An 18,096-nucleotide genomic window follows, 5' to 3' on the forward strand; every position below is an offset into this window, starting at 1 on the left:
ATAGAATTAAAAAAATAATTTAAGTATCTACACCTTCTATTGATGTTCAGCTATTAATCTAAATAAAGGGCCTAGATTAAAAGTGATAAGGTTAACATTTTTATAAACATAGTAAAGACAACAAAATTGACTTTATATTTATTTATTCTTCAAGATCTAGTGGTAATGAAATAGGTACTTATACCAGAACCTTCTTCTTCTTCATTGGCACAACAGGCTAATGGCTGCTCCTGGCCTGGTCGAAAAGTCTTTCCTACTGATTTCTTTCTTCTGCTATTTTGTTATTAATTCCCAGCTTTCAGAGGTCTTCTCTAACATTGCTCTGCCACCTTGTTTTAGGTTAACCTCTTGGGTGCACTCCATCTAGGTCATATATACAACCTTTTAGCTACTCTTGTATCCTCCATCCTGATGAAATGCCAAACCATTTTAGATACTGTATTTTAATAAACATAAACACTTTTACTCCCTGATATAACAGGTATAACAAATAAATAGACCTTAATCTACATCTTTCTGATAACCAGAGCCCTCTATGAATAGGAAATTATAAAAAGCCATCAAAACAAAAATATTTTTATTTACAATGTTTATAAAAAATAAATAAATACTTGATGTTTTTGAAATGTGCACATAGTAACAGCCTTTTTTTAAAAAAATGATTTGATTAAGAGTTTCAATCGTATCAAAATAACAGTCAAAAAATTCAAATATTAACAGAAAATCTGGTATGGCAATGACATTTCCATGTATTTTACCCGGTAAAAACCTTTGCAACATATAAAAAAAAAAAAAAACTTTCTGAAAACTGTCCTACAGTATACAATAGTTAAACTTAAATTATAATGAATTTAATAAACAAATTTAAAATTATGATAAAGAATGAAGCAAAGACAACAATAAAGGAACATAACTAATTTTAGGAAGCAAATGCTTGGTGGAGACAGACTTCCAAACTTGTCACTCCCGTCCATCATTGTAGCCATACTTATCCTAAGTTTGAAAAAGACACTTATAGCGAGTATGTTGGTCGATGTATGACGATTCACAATCTCTTCAAGAAAATCATAACACAAAAAATATTAGAAGGCAATCCTTCCCAGCAAACCTGCTCCACTAAAACCCCTTATTAGTGATGGTTCTATAAGACTTTTGAAACATTTGCTTAAAACAAGAAGAGTAGACTTAAGATATTAAAGTTGAGCAATATTTAAAAAGCGCCTAAAATTGGAAAAAGGCGTGAATGATGGCAGGTACTACAGACCAACACAAAAAAAATTCTCACAGTTCTCTCTCTTTTTTTTTCAATGTTTGGGTTCTGACTTTTCATTTTTTTACTTGGTAATGATATTAAGAGAGGGAAAAAAGTTAGGAAAGTACATAAACATACTTCACTGTTAACCAAAATATGTTTTAGTAAGAATAAATTATCCTTTATGAGTGAAAATGAATTTCATTACCACTTAGTTTAGGTTATGAAAGAAAAATTATTTGTGAAAACAACTAGAAGAGTGAGACACAACACTAAATCATACTTTAATATTTTATTATGAAGAAATGTTTCTTCACAGTAGAAGTGTAGAGAAAAAAAAGGATCCCAGTAGTCAACTTATTGAGTAAAAGATGAGATTGAATAAAACATATCTATGATATGAGTATTACCATTATCCATCTTTTTAAATTAACATCTCATGCTATTAAGTCATAATACAAAAACTGATTAGGCTTGTGAACTGAATGAAGACTCATTACCAATGTTTTATGTAATAATTTGTGTTGTTTAACATCAAAAATGAAGCTATTCATCTTTCTTGTCTTGATGAAGGGTCATCATATGAGATTCCAAATTATTATTATTCTCAGTTTTATAGTTACAATGAGGACATTCATAAAGCATCTCATCTTTGTGACGGTACTTTATGTGAGTTTTCAGATTATGAGGAAACTCAGTTTTAAAGTCACAATGAGGACATTTACAAGATCTCTCATTTGTATGACGGGATAGTATATGTCTTTTTAAATTAGTAATTTCATTTGATTTATGGTCACAATGAGGACATTTATGAGGCTTTTCACTTGTATGACGAGCTATTATATGTTTTTTCAAAGCATAAGGTGTAACGGATTTATGATCACAGTGAGGACATTGATGAGGCTTCTCACCTATATGTCGGTGCAATATGTGGTTTTTTATTGTACTTCTAGCAGCTGCTTTATAATCACAGTGAGGACATTCGTGAGGCTTCTCACTAGTATGACGGGCTATTATATGGGTTTTCAAAGTAGGAAGTGTAACAGATTTGTAATCACAGTACGGACATTGATGAGGCTTCTCACCTGAATGACGGTACTTTATATGGCTTTTTATCATACTTCTTGCAGCTGCTTCATAGTCACAATGAGGACATTTATGTGGCTTTTCAGTTGGATGACAGGATAATATATGTGTTTTTAAATTAGAATTTTGTGTTACTTTAAAGTCACAATGAGGACATTCATGAAGCTCATCTTCTGTATGATAGAACTTCATATGTCTTTTTAAATGAGCCATTGTTACTGCTTTATGATCACAATGAGGACATTCATGAAGCTTTTCATTCTTATGATTCACCATTACATGTTTTTTTACATTGCTAATTTCAACTGCTTTATAATCACAATGAGGACACTGATGAGGTTTCTCACCAGTATGGCGGTACTTTATGTGTCTCTGTAACTGACTAGTAACTACCGCTTTATAATCACAATGTGGACATTGATAAGCTTTCATGTCTTTATGACAAGCCATTATATGCAATGTCAAATGCTTGTTGTTGTCAGCTTTATGGTTGCAATGAGGACATTCTTTTGTTTGATAACTAAATTTGGATCGTTTGTTTGAATCCTTGTTTGTGTTAATTCTTTCCTGTGGCATGTTGAAAGATTCCTGGGAGCCTATGAACAATAAATATTATGATAAAAACTGAGATAATAAAGGATTTTAAATTAAAAATTAATCATTAAAAAGTAACAATAAATATGAATACAAACAATATCAAGAAAATAAAAATATGATATTATGCACACAAAATTATTAACTTCTCATGTCTAGTATGGCACTTCTGTATTATTGGTTTCCAAATGAAACTAACGGATTGTCATTTTTGAGTTTGTAGATTAATAAAATATGTGATTTCTTAAATTATCATTTTTTCTTTCTCTTTATCAGGATAAATAAATTTATAATATGTTTAAAAATATATTAATATGTTATGTATAGTAAATAAGGAGTTAGGTAGCTCAGTAAATGTTGACATAAATAGCAAACTGAAAAGAACTTAAAAATTGGAAGGCCAAAGCACAATGGCGTTATGAAGGGTCTAGACAGAAACATTGTAAACATCATAAACTTAATTAACAATAATCAATTCTCATTATATTTTATAATATATATTTATTTTCATAATTACATGAAAAAAATTATTTGTTTATGTTAATATAGCCAAACTATTAGGAATTGCTGTATCATTCCTGCACCTTATTCTAAGGGGAAACATCCCAGAATAGAGTAAGTGTACCAGTTATTGACACTTTAGAGGCAGATCTTGAGTTTTTTTTTTTGCAGTAAAATGTATAATTTTGGTTTTTTATACAACGATTATCAGAAAGATCAGCTGTCCAATATTTAATCCACTTTGAGATATTCAATAAACAAATCATAGGTTTGAATTAATGACAATAAACCATATGGTTATATTTGCACAAGTTATTGACATGGAAAATTCAGTTATTGATAGGGGAAATGTACCAAATATTAACAATATTTTTCTCATTCATTTAGATGCTACTGTGATGTGAGGAGCTTGCTTATAGAGCAGAATCCATGATTCTCAATTCTTTATTAGCTGGCTGCTTCTTTTCCAATCAATGCCTCTCTTGTTGATGTGTTCCTTGGTCTTCCTCTTAACCTTCTCCTATCAACTCTTATTTCATTTTGGCCATTCTTTTCTCTGATCAAGATGATGATAATCAGTGTTTTCAGATTCTGATGAAATTCCTACTGGTGTTTTTCTGCCCTTTATGTATTTCCTTTCTTTTGTTTTGTTTTTTATCTTCTTATTCTTCGTAAAGTAAGTTTGCATGGCCTCTTCTAATACTATGCTGGGGAAACCTTTCTTCTGCAAGGATTGTTTTTGTTTTGGTAAATTTTTTCTGACCAAATCTAGACTCTTGCTTACCTCTGGTTCTTCTACAATAGTTGATTCATTAAAATTTCCATCACTTATATTCCTCTCAGTTGAATGTGGTGTATAAGAAAATTTTCCAACAGATCTCAATTTTTGCCAGTAATCAAAAAGTGATACATCTTTAACATCACCTGACCAAGTTGTTGATGTTTTGATAAAGAGATCCATTTTCTCTTTACCTAAATAATTTTCCAGATGATTAAGACAATATTGCAATGACTTGTTAACCCTAGAAGACATTCCTGGAACACACTCTGTTAAAGTATTAGTATACTCTTTATTACTTCTTTCAAAAAAATTATTTAGTGCTCTCTTATCCCACGGTGCAAGACCACACTTTCTGAACCCATTAGGGACCAGAGCTAGTGTTATCCTGCTATTTAAGACCTCTTTTTTAGAAATTGTCAAAAGTCTTTCTTTTTCAGGACAGGATTAAACATGTTTTTGATTCGCCAATTATGAGTCTCTACCTTCCAATCTTCTTTCAAAGAATGGAAGACTGCGATGTTCATGGGCTGCATAAAATGTGTATTGGGAGGTAATGCTATGAGAATAATATTTTTCTGTTCACAAAACTGACTTAAATGAAGACTCATGTGTAAAGCATGGCCATCAACGAAAAAGATCACTGGCCGCACAATTTTGTTCTTATCAAGCCAGGGATCGAATATTGTTGTTATATATTCAAAAAATGTAGCTCTTGTCATCCACTCAGTGTCTGACTTTCCAATTCCCCAGTCTGATGGCACACTTTCAGCTAGGTCTTGGGGAATACTCTCGTATCGGAAAACAACCATAGAGGGAGCTAACATCCCTGATGCGTTGGCAGTGATTAAAACTGTTAAGCACTCTTCTTCGTCTGGGTTAACAGTCATGTATATTGATTTTTCCCCTCTGGGAGCGAGAGTTTTATTACCTTTAGGGTTTAAAAAGAATGCTGTTTCATCACCATTGAATACTCTTTTTGGGTTATTCAATGTTTCAAACAAGCTGTTTCCCGCAAGTATTCCTCCACTTTATTGTACCAAGCAACTAGGTGCTCTTTTTGAATATTAGCCCGGCACAGGGTCAAAGTTTCAGGGATCATATGGGAAACATCAGCATTCCTCCTCATAAAACTTTCCATCCATTTCCGTCCAGGTTTACTTTCTTTGAATGGAGTGTCTCGGTGTAGGTCTTCTACTAGTCGCTTAACACTATCTTTAAGATCATTAAGATTTAAGATCATTACATGTGATAGGAAACCCTCATTGAACCATCAATTTTATCCACGAAACGAGAATATCTTCTTCATACTTTGATAAAATACTGTTAGACCCGGGGTTTCCCCTGAGTGAAGTTTTACTTTTTACTTTGTAGTTTAACGTGATACGAGGAACATTATATTTCTTTGATGTCGAATTCACGGACATTCCATTTTTTACCTCAGCCACTGCAGCAAGCATATTCTCCAAAGAGTAAAGCCTTCTTCTTTGATTCTTGCTTATATTAAGTTTATTTTTAGTCTTTCTTGTTTGAGTTGGTACCATTCCTTTAACTGAAAACAAAATGATCAATGAATGCCCATAACTATGATTATTCCATCCTAGATAATATAAATATAATCTGGTACCCTGAATTATTAAGTAGGCAACAATAACTAGAACAGTAGTTGACAATAAGTGGGAAATCCGTATTCCAATTAATAACAACATTCTCCAATTATTGACACTCCCTATCAAACACTGGAATCACTCATTATTATTAAAAATTTGAATTAGTATTGTGTTGATATTTAAAACTGATTAAAAGAACATTGTAAACAAAAATGAAAAGCTTTTTCCAATTACTGACAGTGTCTGTCAGTAATAACTGGGAAAATAGGTTTTTTACTGATCCAGTTATTGACATACCTAATCCAATTAAATTTCCATTATTTCAGGCAAAACACAAAGGAAATACTGATTTTAAGATATCACAAACTAGGAAAATGAAAAAGAAATCCAAAAAATATAACAATAATTATATAACCCACTAAAACACAACTCACCTCCTTAAGCTGTAACAAGGGTCATGTGAATACAGATGGTGGTAGTGTCTCATTTCCTGGTTTTTCTTGGATACTGGCTACTTGATTGTGGAAGGAAACTGCTTAGCCTTCAATTGGCATGAAGTTTGAGATGCTAATGTGGTACCAACTATTATTATTTAGAAACAAAGGTTGGCCTGTCAATAACTGGTATGCTTAACCTAAATAAATTTATATCATTTCCCCTCAAATATGTCAATATGTTAGATATTTTAATTCAATCTTGAGAAAAGAATTCTAAGGTGAGGTATAACCATCAACTATCTGCACTGAAAATAGTCTTCCAGCATTATATGAAAGAAGATACGGTTTGTGAAAAAATGCCACCCATTGGGATCCATTTCACTACTAACTGAATGGATGGTAGGGAAGTATACAATGTAGTCTGGGCACTGTCAGGCAAAAATTAACTATAGTTAAAATTGCCATGGATACGACCCTTATTCATGAATGAACCATTGATAAATAAATATCATTTATTTTATTTTAAATATCGACAATTTTAGCAATTAGTTTCAACTATAGCTAATTTTTACCCAACAGTGAGTCTGAGTCACAACACAATTTTTTAATATTTTATATTTATCCATTGTTTATTATTGCTAACAATGAGAACTGTTAATTTATTTTTTCAAATAAACATAATTTTTTTTTTTATATATCTTTATTGAAATTTACAACTGTACATAATAATACATTCAGTAAGTTTGATGTGAGTTTATAATGGAGTGATACAGGGGTGTAGAGAAACTACCCATTGATAGCACTCTAATAATGTTTTTACATTAGAAGGTCTCGTAGCCATCTTCTTTTCAGGGGCCTCGGAGGATTGTCAGGAATGGAAGAGGAAGCAAGGTTAGAAACTAGTGGGTTTGGCTGGTTAGGGAGTTTATAATGAAAGGAATGATATCTGGTTTGGGATAGATCGGTTATATATGGAACATTAAGGTCCTTATATATGATTTTATTTGTGAAAAAGTCAGGAGCATTGAGGATTTTACAAAGGATTTTGGATTGTAAGGATGGATACCAGAAGAATTCGAACGTTTAGTGGAGCCCCAAAGCTTGACTCCATATGTCCAGATAGGCCTTATTATAGTTGTGTACATCAGTCTTTTGTAATGAAATAGAAGTTCAGAACATTTTTCTAATAAGTGCTGCTGTCGGAATCAACGTGTAGTTTCCTATCTTTTCAGTCTAGTGTGAGGATTACAAGTTAGTCGATAAAATAATTAAAGATACTTATGAGGAATTTTTTTTTTTAATTCTTCCTTTAAGCCCTATCATAATATTTTAATAAGGATAACACCTAGCTGCAGTTAAATAATATTCCAGTTGAACATTGATATGCTAAATTTAATTAAATTTGTTACGTGCTTTTTTGAGGAAAAAAAAAAATGTAAAATCGATTCTATAAAGTGGTACTTCCTGTTGGCCGATTTAATCAAAAAAATGCTCTCACCTCCCAGGTATATAATTTCCTTAAATATGTAATTTCAGTTTTGTACGACATCTCATTTTTGGGCTAGGTCTGTGTCTGTGTAGAGCACTCACAGAACATTTCATGAGACTTGATTTTTTGGACTCAGGGGACCTCAAAACATATAGTGAGTGACGTCCTCGAACCTCATCGAAGCGCCCAATTTTATTTGTAAAAATTCCTTTATAAAAATGTATTATTATTTTCACAATATGTATATACTCAATGATATTGTTGATCAGACAATAAATAAATCAAAACAATAAAACACACCTAAGATAGAACCACTGCTCGGCTAGAGCCAGATACACTATGCCTATAAATGACCATTCTTCTACAACTGAAATCAGAATATCTCACTTCAAACTAAACTGCCAATGAGGAAGAAATTTAACAATAGACCATGCTTAGTAGTACAGTGTGTTTAATATTCTTGCCATTTAGAAACTCATATTACTTTTTTAGATGTCTATCAATCATACTTATCACTAACTCCTTTGAGCCCTTTACCTCATTCCGACAATATTATGTCTGTCTGGCTTATCCTAGCAATGACAATACTAAGCCTGTCTGGCTTATCCTAGCAACTAGCTCTGCCATATCCTTTCAGTTCTCAGTTCTAGTCCACCTGGCTCATCCCAGCAACTAGAACTAGCACCTTCTCTATCCATCATCTCCTCTACTTGCATCTATGTCCAGGACTCACCCCCTGGCACAATCGATCCTTATTACATATAAAGAAAATAGTGGACATATATTTTCGAGGCCATTTGGGCAAGAGTTCCTTACATCATAAAATTGGAGTCAGATTATCTAACTGAAGCAACCAACCTAGACAATGTAAACCTCAAATTAAAAATTTGCAAAACTGCAATACTTTTCGTTACCAATATATTCCATATATAGGTAAGTGAAAGTGATTGTAGTCCTCTAAATTTTCTCATTTATAGACCAAATGCACAGTTTTCGTTTCCAGAACTAAAAAAATTCACCGATTTTTCTCGGTAACTAGATTTTTTGAACAGTCTGTTTACAATATTCTTACTAAAATAAACTGTTACCTGTTGTTTTCAATGACAACTACCAATAATTACTTAATTTGTATATAAGCTGATTTTGTCAAGATCTAGATACGTTTATTCCCATTTTTAACTTAAGTTATTTTTTCAAAACGAAATTCAGATACAAAAACTTCAATCAGAATGAAAATATTAATAACAAATAAATTTATAGAATATAATACGTAGAATTTTAAAAACTGCAATCAAAATTGGGACAATATTATCGATGCAGGTATCTTGTTAACAGTTGGTCATAAAATAACCTGTGAGCAATCAAGATTAGCAATAGAATATAGAAACATATCGAACAGCAGTCAAAAACACATTTCGATAATTTTAACATATTGTTCGTCAAAGCATGTTCTGCTTCAAAATTTTTACCAAAATGGTATTAATGACACTAGGGAACATTTAAAAATTAAAGAAAAAAAAAACCTTACATGTAGGGACTGTTTCTTCATCATTTATAATATCATCAGCGTTAGCCACATCTAAAAATAAAAGAAAACAACACAGATGACAAATATTCTGGAATATACATTAGTTGCTCACAAAAAATATATACTTTTATGTAGAGGAGAAATTTAATTCAATAATTCAGTTTTTACAGTTGAATGAACCAAAAACTAAATAGACAAAATTTGAATCCTATAAAAAAATTAAATGAATGAAAAATGCAATTATTAGAAGTCTAATAGAGTAACTAAGAAATTTAAATCAATGCCTATTTTTAACTTTACAATCCTTTAACACTAGAAAAAAATCCAAAAAGAAAATCAGAAGATTTATTTTTAGTTTTAAGAGAAAGTATCACAAAATTTGTTCAATTAAAAAAAAATTATAATTAAAATTCAGATTTATAATTTATGGATGAATTAATTTAATTGAATTAAATTTGTATCACTACAACCCATGAAGTGTTAGGGAAGCAGTACTATGTAAAGAAGTACCGCTACTAGATCAACAGTTGTGCAAGGAGGTGATTTGGTCAGAATCAAGCACAACTGTTAGATTTTGCCCCATGAAGGGTACCCGCACTTGGATACTGGAGGGCTCCTGAACCCACATCCTTTAAGTTAGTAGCACACTGCCTTACCACTGAGCTACTCGCTACCTCTTATATGAACTTATATTAATAATAATATTAAATTCTTTATTTAATGTGGGATACATCCCTTTAGCATAACATAACAAAAATATTTGATGGGCTTTAGAATCTTAAATAAAAAAAAAACTAATAAGCAATAAATAAGAAAAAATAAGTTTTAGATCTTTCAAAAAGAAAAAAAATTAAAGTTGAAATATTAATAACTAAGAAAAAATAAAATAACATAATATTTACAGAGTTATACTGATTATAAATATAAATAAATAATGAGTTAATACAGCAGTTTTATAAAGTTTTTATGTGGATATGGAATATTTATTTTAATTATGTTGGAACTGGATGGTAAGGAAATAATGGAATAAGCAGGATTTGAAGGTGGGAAGGGTACTGGAGTGATGGATGGACATAGGAATAGAATTCCATAGGGAAGAGAAATGGTGTACACTTCATTACATGAGTATTTTTTATGAAAACCCCTAGGAAAAATATGAATTCCACTTCTTTTCCATGATTTGAATTTATGTTGAAGGTTTGGTGGAATTCGAAACTAGAGAACAAAAGATGCAAATGCACATAAATGCAGTTACTACTTATTACCAAAAGTGAAAAATCCATAAGGTAAAAATAAATAAAAACAATAAGAAGATTTGAAAAACATATAGATCTAGGTTAAAGTAATATAGATCAAACATTAACAAGAAAAAATGAAATATTATGTTCTAATTAATAATTTAAATATTTCTTACCATCATCGGAAACTAACTCCTCTCCTTCATGTTCAATATGATCCATTCCACCTTCTGAGATTAAAATAATATTTTAAATAAAACAATGAAAACAAACATCACTAAACATATATAAATAATGTAATTAGAAAATTTAAATTTAGTTGATTGGAGAGAAAGAAAAACCATAATTAGTTTTTTTTTCGAGTTAACAAAATATGCAGCTAAGATATTGCTATGTATCGAGGAATTAGCCATGATCTCAACAATATGTCGTTTATTAAGGTGTTTCGTCATCTGCTCCTGATCAGGGTATTCTTCTGGGAAGCTTTTAGCATCCTCGGATATGGAAACATCTGTATTAAGTTTGTCACATTACCAGAGGCCCCTGAGAAAATTAAATTGACTAACCTTTAAGTATCGAAGCAGAAAATAGGTTAGGACGAGGGACCAGAATCAAATTAACCAGGCAGATCCTTCCTGGACAAGTTAAACTTTTTTTTACACATCCTCGGCCCTGAGGAGGGGGACGCCTGCCTCGGGAGTCTTCGGACATCGATAACCAATCAGAGAAGAGATTTAAAAATAAGGTAACGCCCCAAAAGAGAAGTGGGAGAAAAATACAGAGAGGGAATTTACAAGAGAAGAACAGGACACTCTACAAGAAGGGCTAGACGGAGGAGCGACTCAAGAGGAAGGCTCAGACGAGTGAGGACAGTCAGGAGGCAGACTCACAGGATGCGCTTTGAGCAAACGAAGGCCAGGAGGCCTGAACATCCCTGATGAAACAGAAGACACCTACGGCACTACATCCCACGGCATCAGCAGCTATAAGTATAAATTAACTAATAATTAATCATGTAATCGTTGATATTTTATGGCAACCTTTATCTGAATCATTTGAATCATTTTAATCATAATAACAGATTGTAAATAAATACTTAGTTTCTTTATGTAGTTTATATATTATTATATAACCCAATATATCACTCTTTATTATACTATGTAATTAATGGTAAGAACATTTTATAAATATAAAGGTATTTAATTGGTAAACTGGTAAACACACAAACAGCCTTTGGAAAGGAATCCAATTATAATAATAGTTTTTTAGGACTCAATTTATAATCAATTAATTAACTTATTTTTGGATAATTGCCTTCAGCGATTATCCTGGCATCCCAAGTAAATCTGCTACTAGAACATAGCATTATTAAGTGTCATCCCTTGCTGTTCCTTTTTCTCCTTTTTAGTAATTAATAAGTAATTCAGTTTATTGTTATTAAAACAAAAAGAGTAGTATTATAGTTGTGAAAATTATTCAGATAAATTGGTTTTTAATTTTAGAACTTTATTTTCATTTGAATAATAAATGTTCATGTAGTGGTTAATTGCTGATATTCGTTTTGCAATTTTGATTTGGTATTTTATTATGCGCCATAATAATAATGAATAAATAGAAATTATGATAATAATAATGAATGAATAATTTTAAATAATGAATAAATGGTAATAATGATAATAATAATAATAAATAAATGAGAATAATGATGTTAATAATAAATAAATGGGAATAATGATGATAATAATAAATAAATGGGTCCAAATACCCGGTAAAGATATATATTTGTTAGGATAAATTTTAATAATAAATTTAATAAATTTTAATATATCATCTATATTGTTCATGACAAAAAATGAATTTCTATAAGGCAATTAAAATTATAATTTTTAATATCATTACTTACCATAGTAAAACTGCGACTGATCCTCTTGTTTAATAAAAATTGTGGGAACTGTAAGAAAATAAAAATTAATTATATCACTTGAAATGACAACCATAAAAAATGGTTAAAAATGAGAAATATACAATGAAATTAATCATTAGGAAAAATATTACAAATGATTAATTCTATAAGAAAAATAAACAACTGTATCAGAAATAATACAAACAAATGAAAATTTTGGAAGATTATTAATTGACTGTTTATAATAAATGAAGGAAGATAGTTCAGAGTGTGGCCAAAAAAGGTTACTAAAAACAGAACAAAAAACTATAATACACCAATATTTGTCCCACTTTCTAGAACTTTATCGGGGCTGATATAAATTTATTTGTTATCCATCACCATGGTGAAATATTGGTGAATGATAAATAGTTTGAGCAATCTTTTTTGACTGTCACCCAGACCATTTACCTTCATTAATTATAAATTAATAAAAAATCTTAGTTTTAACTACATAATGCCCTCCATTTAAAAATCCCAATTAGAGAATGTCATTAAAAATTTACTATTGATACTAAAAATTAATTTGTAGTTAATATCAATACATCAATAAAAATAAAATCATTACAATAATTCTTCTTTTTTGAGGAAAAGTTCAGTACTGGAAATTATTATTGTAAGGATAATCAGTTATACTAGACAATACACAAACTTTTTAAAAAGAGAACACTTACTTTCAGCTTCAATTCTATCTGTCTTTTCTTCTTCATTTGAAACATCATGGTTACTCATATCTAAAAAATAAAACAACATACATGACAAATATTCAGTCTGTCTTAACTAGAATAAATATTTGTTGGTTAAAGAATATAATATTATATAGGAGAGAAAATTAATAATCGAGTTTTACTTATATAATTTTAACATTTAAAAAAAAATTCATGAATGGTGGACAGATAGATTTATTTTATATTAAAGTTTTGGATTCAATGTATTTTAAAATGTATAACCTCAAATTTGATAAATATTTAAGGCTTAAGTTATACGGTCAACTATATATATACATATTGGTGTTTAAATCTTTAAAAACTCATATACATCCTTTCTAAATTATAACTCATCTTAGATTTTAATATTTTATTTATGTTGGAATCATGAGCATGTGTGCGTGAGTGAATGTATGTGGATGTGTGTATGCGTGTAGCTTTATAATAACAATCAATAGGCGTTGATAACTACTACTGATAACTTTACGCCTTTAAACCGATGGTATATAATAAATCTAAAATACAACTCTTCTTTTCAGAAATGCGTTTTAATCTTGGAAAAACTATTTTCTCCCTTATCTCCCTAAGTTAATTATCAATACTTAAGCAAGATTAAAATACTTTCCCTAAATATATATATCATTCATAGATAAGTGAAAGTAAAAATTGGTCCAGTTCACTTGAATGGCAGCCTATAAACCTCAAATCAACCACCACTTTTAAAAAGAATGGATGGTCATGTGAAGTTTGGAGGTTTGTCAAGGGTTCAATTTGTGACAGTAGTGCCAACTAGTCTTGAAGAATTTTGGATTTTACAAATCTTGAAATATTAAAACCTCAATTTTGATAGTTTGGGAGTCAAATCTATTTTTTTTCTTGGTTTATTACAAAAATTACTTACAAGTAATAAACCAAAATTTAGCTTGAGTTCTAGTTTAAACTACATAATGCTTTCCACTAGAAAAAATCCAAATGAATAATAAGTAATATTTTATTTTTATTTTTAAAAATTACTTCAAAATATATTTTGTCATATCCATGAATCTGTAATTAAATAAACATAATTCTTACAAGAGTAAGATTTTAAAAACAGTACTCATAATTGTAAAACTTATCAAATGACTATAAATAAATGTATGGGATACACAAAAATTAAAAAATAAAATACAATTTACTTTCATCTTCCATTTCATCTGTTTTTTCTTGTTTAATAAAAATAGTTGAACTGCTCATTCCTGAAAAAAACGAAGGAAAAAAGATGACTATCAGTTTATATTAAAAATATATAATAAGGATTGATAGTATAACCTGTACAACTGATATCTCAAGGGCCTCAGATTTTATATCACTTAAAGAGCCTTTTGATTTACCCATTTTTCCTAATAGACAGGTTTAAAATTACATAAAGTAAAATGATAGGCCTTTAAGAAAAATAAAAATAGTACAATGAATATTGAAAAAGAATAAACAAATTTACATAAAAGATACTCAATCGTGATGGCTAAATTAATAATTATGAGAAGATGGTTGGGGCTGTTCTGTGAAGAACACAAATAAGTAAAAACTTATTTATTAGTACCAATGTTTTAGCCAGAATTTCTAGCCTTCATCAGGGCTAAGAACATGAAACAAGATAACAACCAATATTTTTTTTTGTTTTTTGTTCTTAAACCTGATGAATGTTAGAAATTCTGGGCAAAAGGTTGGCACTGATAAATAGGTTTTTACTTATTTGTGTTCTTCACTGACCCACTGACGCACCACCAATCATCTTCTCGTTATATATTATCCACGGTCAACAATCTTCTCATCATTAAATTACTAATTATTGATATTGATAAAATAAATTATTGGGTGGACACTCCAGAGTCAGAGTCAAAAAGAGAAGGTCCTGAGGAAATAATGTGCAACTTCAATAGGTCGAAGACTTAAAAGAAATTTTTGGATTCAAAATCAATGTAGACCGCTGCTAAGATTTTGCAATTGTAAACATTTTTAAAAGCAGTCGAGAATTTGGTGGTTTTACATCTGCTCTGAATCACAATATGCTAAATAGTCAAATTTTTTTCTGATAAATTACCAAAATGGTACTCAAAATTAACAGTAAAAATTTATAAAAAATAATACGGCAACACTGACATTGAACAAACACAAATGGGGCCAAGTTGTGGACTGTATTAAACACAATTAACAATCTAAATAAACTGGTAATGAACAAACACAGATGTGGCCTGGTTGTGGACTGTATTAGGCCCAACCAACAATCAAAATGGCTAAATTAATAATAAACAAACACAGATGGGGCCTGGTTGAGGATTTTAATGAGTACTAATTAATCGAAGGTGTTATTTAAAAGGTATGCTGACAATCCATTGCTAGGGGATGCCAACCAAAATAGCCTTTACTAACCATAATTTACACACTTAAATGTGGTATCAATAAATATAATCTTGTGCAATGGTGTATAATAAGTCTACATTATAACTCTTATTTCCGGAAATGCTTTCTCAATCTGGAAAAACTATTTTTCCCCTTAGGGTTCATTTGTGACTATCGTGCCAATTAATGGTACTCAAAACTAACAGTAAAAATGTATACAAATCATTAAAACCACACTGACACTGAACAGACGCATATGAGGCCTGATTACTGTAATAAGCACAATTAACAATCAAACTGTATTCAAATCAAAATGGCTAAACTGATAATGAACAAACGCAGATGGGGCCTGGTTGTGGAGTGTAATAAGCACTAATTAATCGCAATTGTTTATTAAAAGATATGCTGACGATCCATAGCTAGGTGATGCCTACCAAAATAGCCTCACTGACCATAATTTACACACTTAAATATCATCTTACTAAATATAAAAAATTTTGTGCACACATCATACAACTTTTACTTACTACCTTACTTTGAATTGAAATTAATAAACTGAATAATGGGCAGAGGAGCCCGAAATGTTGTTCAAATGTCAAAAGAATAAGGGGTGTAAATTGATTCCTGAAAATAAATATAATAAAGTTATAACAAATAAACCCTTTGGAACTTAGTTTTACCACTGTAAATAATTATTTATCTGTAAAGAAGTAATTGTTTGATAACCAAGGTGACAAGCAAACATTATCAAGCAGTAAAACTCTAGTTAAAACAGACCTTTTATTTATGCGTTTTTCATCATTCTCTCTACTTTTATGTCTTTAAATGTTACATATTATTTTTTCTGAAATATTTCTCTTTACAATGGTATATAATAAGTCTATATTACAACTCTTTCAGGAAATATTTTTTCAACCTGGAAAAACTATCTTTCCCCTTATCACATTAAGATAATTATCAATACTTAGAGCAAATTGTAATACTTTCCCTTACTATATACTTCATACATAGGTAAATGCGTGTAAAAATTGGTCCAGTAGTCTTGAATGGCAGCCTATAAACATCAAATCAACTACCACTATTAAAAAGAATGGATGGTTATATGAAGTTTGGAGGTTCATCAAGGGTTCATTTGTGACTGTGATTAATTCACCTGTGATTTAATGGTACTCAAAATTAACAGTAAAACTGTATAAAAATTAATAAAACCAGACTGGCACTAAACAAACGCAGATAGGGTCTGGTTGCTGTAATAAGAACAATTAACAATCAAACTGCATTAAAATAAAAATGGCCAAACTGATAATGAACAAACACAGATGGGGCCAGGTTCTGGAGTGTAATAACCACTAATTAATCGCAGGTGTTTTTAAAAGGTCTGCTGACGATCCATTGCTAGGAGATGCCAACCAAAATAGCCTCCATTAACACTTGCTAATTTATAAGTGAATTAATAATAATATACATAATTAAATATAAATCAATGAACAGGCATCACTTACCACCCTGCTTTAAGAAGAAATTAATCCATGGAAGTTTCAAAACAGCAATTTCTTTATTAATCAGGATACCAATACTTTCCCTATCTATATATCTTATGTATAGATAAGAAATTTATAAATACAAGATTAAGAATATTCTGAGTTCAGATCAGTAAAATGAGAAGCTACTGTGATACAAGAAACACAGTTTACTTTCAATTTTGAATAAACAATGCTAAAAAAACAATCAACTCGATATGTAAACTGCTCAAGCATTATCCTTTGTCTTAGATTAAAATAAACCCAAAGGTTATTTTAGGAGACTTCCAACAGAGTCATTCCGAATGACAATCTTCATTTAAAAGCCAGACTGATCTGATTGACTTGAATCACAAAGATAACAAGAATATCAATTCAATTGACACTTATAATGAAATATGAACTGTAAGGATTTTGTACAATGTTTAGTATTTACCCCTTTACTTACTACATTTTATTTAGTATTAATATTTATGCCTTTATTATGTTTAATATTAAGCCTACCAATCTATCTGTTCATCCATCTTAAGTTTTAATGTCATTCTGACAGACCATGCAGGGGTCTCTTAAGAGTAGGAGAATAGGAAAGGATCCCAAAACTGCTAGAGGATATTAATAATAAATAAAGAAGAAAATTTAGTACCAATTTCATCCATTGTGATACGAGAACTATAACTTTGACAGGTCAACAATCAAACTCAAACCAAGGCTAGGTTTTATCTACTTTCCAACGAGGTCCTAGTAAAAAGATCGACTCTGAAACTATACAACTAAACTGTATATCTTATTTATTTATCAAAAACTTTGCCCTTCTTCGGTCTTGTTCGCTCCAACAAAAGTAATTTAATTTAAACAGAAATAATAATACGCGGAGAAGATGTCCGATTTTTGTGAATTGTCATCCACCATCTTCTTTGTCGTATTTTACATTTTCTTTTTTTTTTTTAATAAAAATAAAGGTGGGTCCACATGTTGGCCGCTCGCCACGAATCGGAGGCTTGTGCAAACGCTCGGTAAACAAAGAGTGGGCCATCC

General features: G+C 30.5%; 1 protein-coding gene and 1 pseudogene across 3 annotated transcripts; both read right to left on the minus strand.

Moving 5' to 3' along the window:
• Nucleotides 1-126: 126 nt before the first annotated feature.
• LOC106684352 (zinc finger autosomal protein) lies at nucleotides 127-17,783 on the minus strand. Of its 3 annotated transcripts, XM_067046014.1 has the most exons (8): nucleotides 17,705-17,734; nucleotides 14,471-14,541; nucleotides 14,338-14,397; nucleotides 13,130-13,189; nucleotides 12,417-12,464; nucleotides 10,690-10,743; nucleotides 9,276-9,326; nucleotides 127-2,934 (listed from the first exon to the last, which is right to left on the minus strand). In XM_067046014.1, exons 3-8 carry the CDS (start codon nucleotides 14,393-14,395, stop codon nucleotides 1,799-1,801), a joined length of 1,407 nt encoding a protein of 468 aa, XP_066902115.1. In that variant the 5' UTR covers nucleotides 14,396-14,397; nucleotides 14,471-14,541; nucleotides 17,705-17,734; the 3' UTR covers nucleotides 127-1,798. The 3 variants fall into 3 exon arrangements, with proteins under 3 accessions (XP_066902115.1, XP_014281871.1, XP_014281873.1); XM_014426385.3 differs by lacking the exon at nucleotides 14,471-14,541 and having other exon boundaries at nucleotides 17,705-17,783; XM_014426387.3 differs by lacking the exons at nucleotides 9,276-9,326; nucleotides 14,471-14,541 and having other exon boundaries at nucleotides 17,705-17,783.
• On the minus strand, nucleotides 4,065-5,527 carry LOC136795440 (tigger transposable element-derived protein 1-like; annotated as a pseudogene).
• Nucleotides 17,784-18,096: the final 313 nt, after the last annotated feature.

This window comes from Halyomorpha halys, unplaced genomic scaffold (assembly GCF_000696795.3).
Source record: "Halyomorpha halys isolate HHAL.00 unplaced genomic scaffold, Hhal_1.1 Scaffold572.1, whole genome shotgun sequence".
Taxonomy (NCBI): domain Eukaryota; kingdom Metazoa; phylum Arthropoda; class Insecta; order Hemiptera; family Pentatomidae; genus Halyomorpha; species Halyomorpha halys.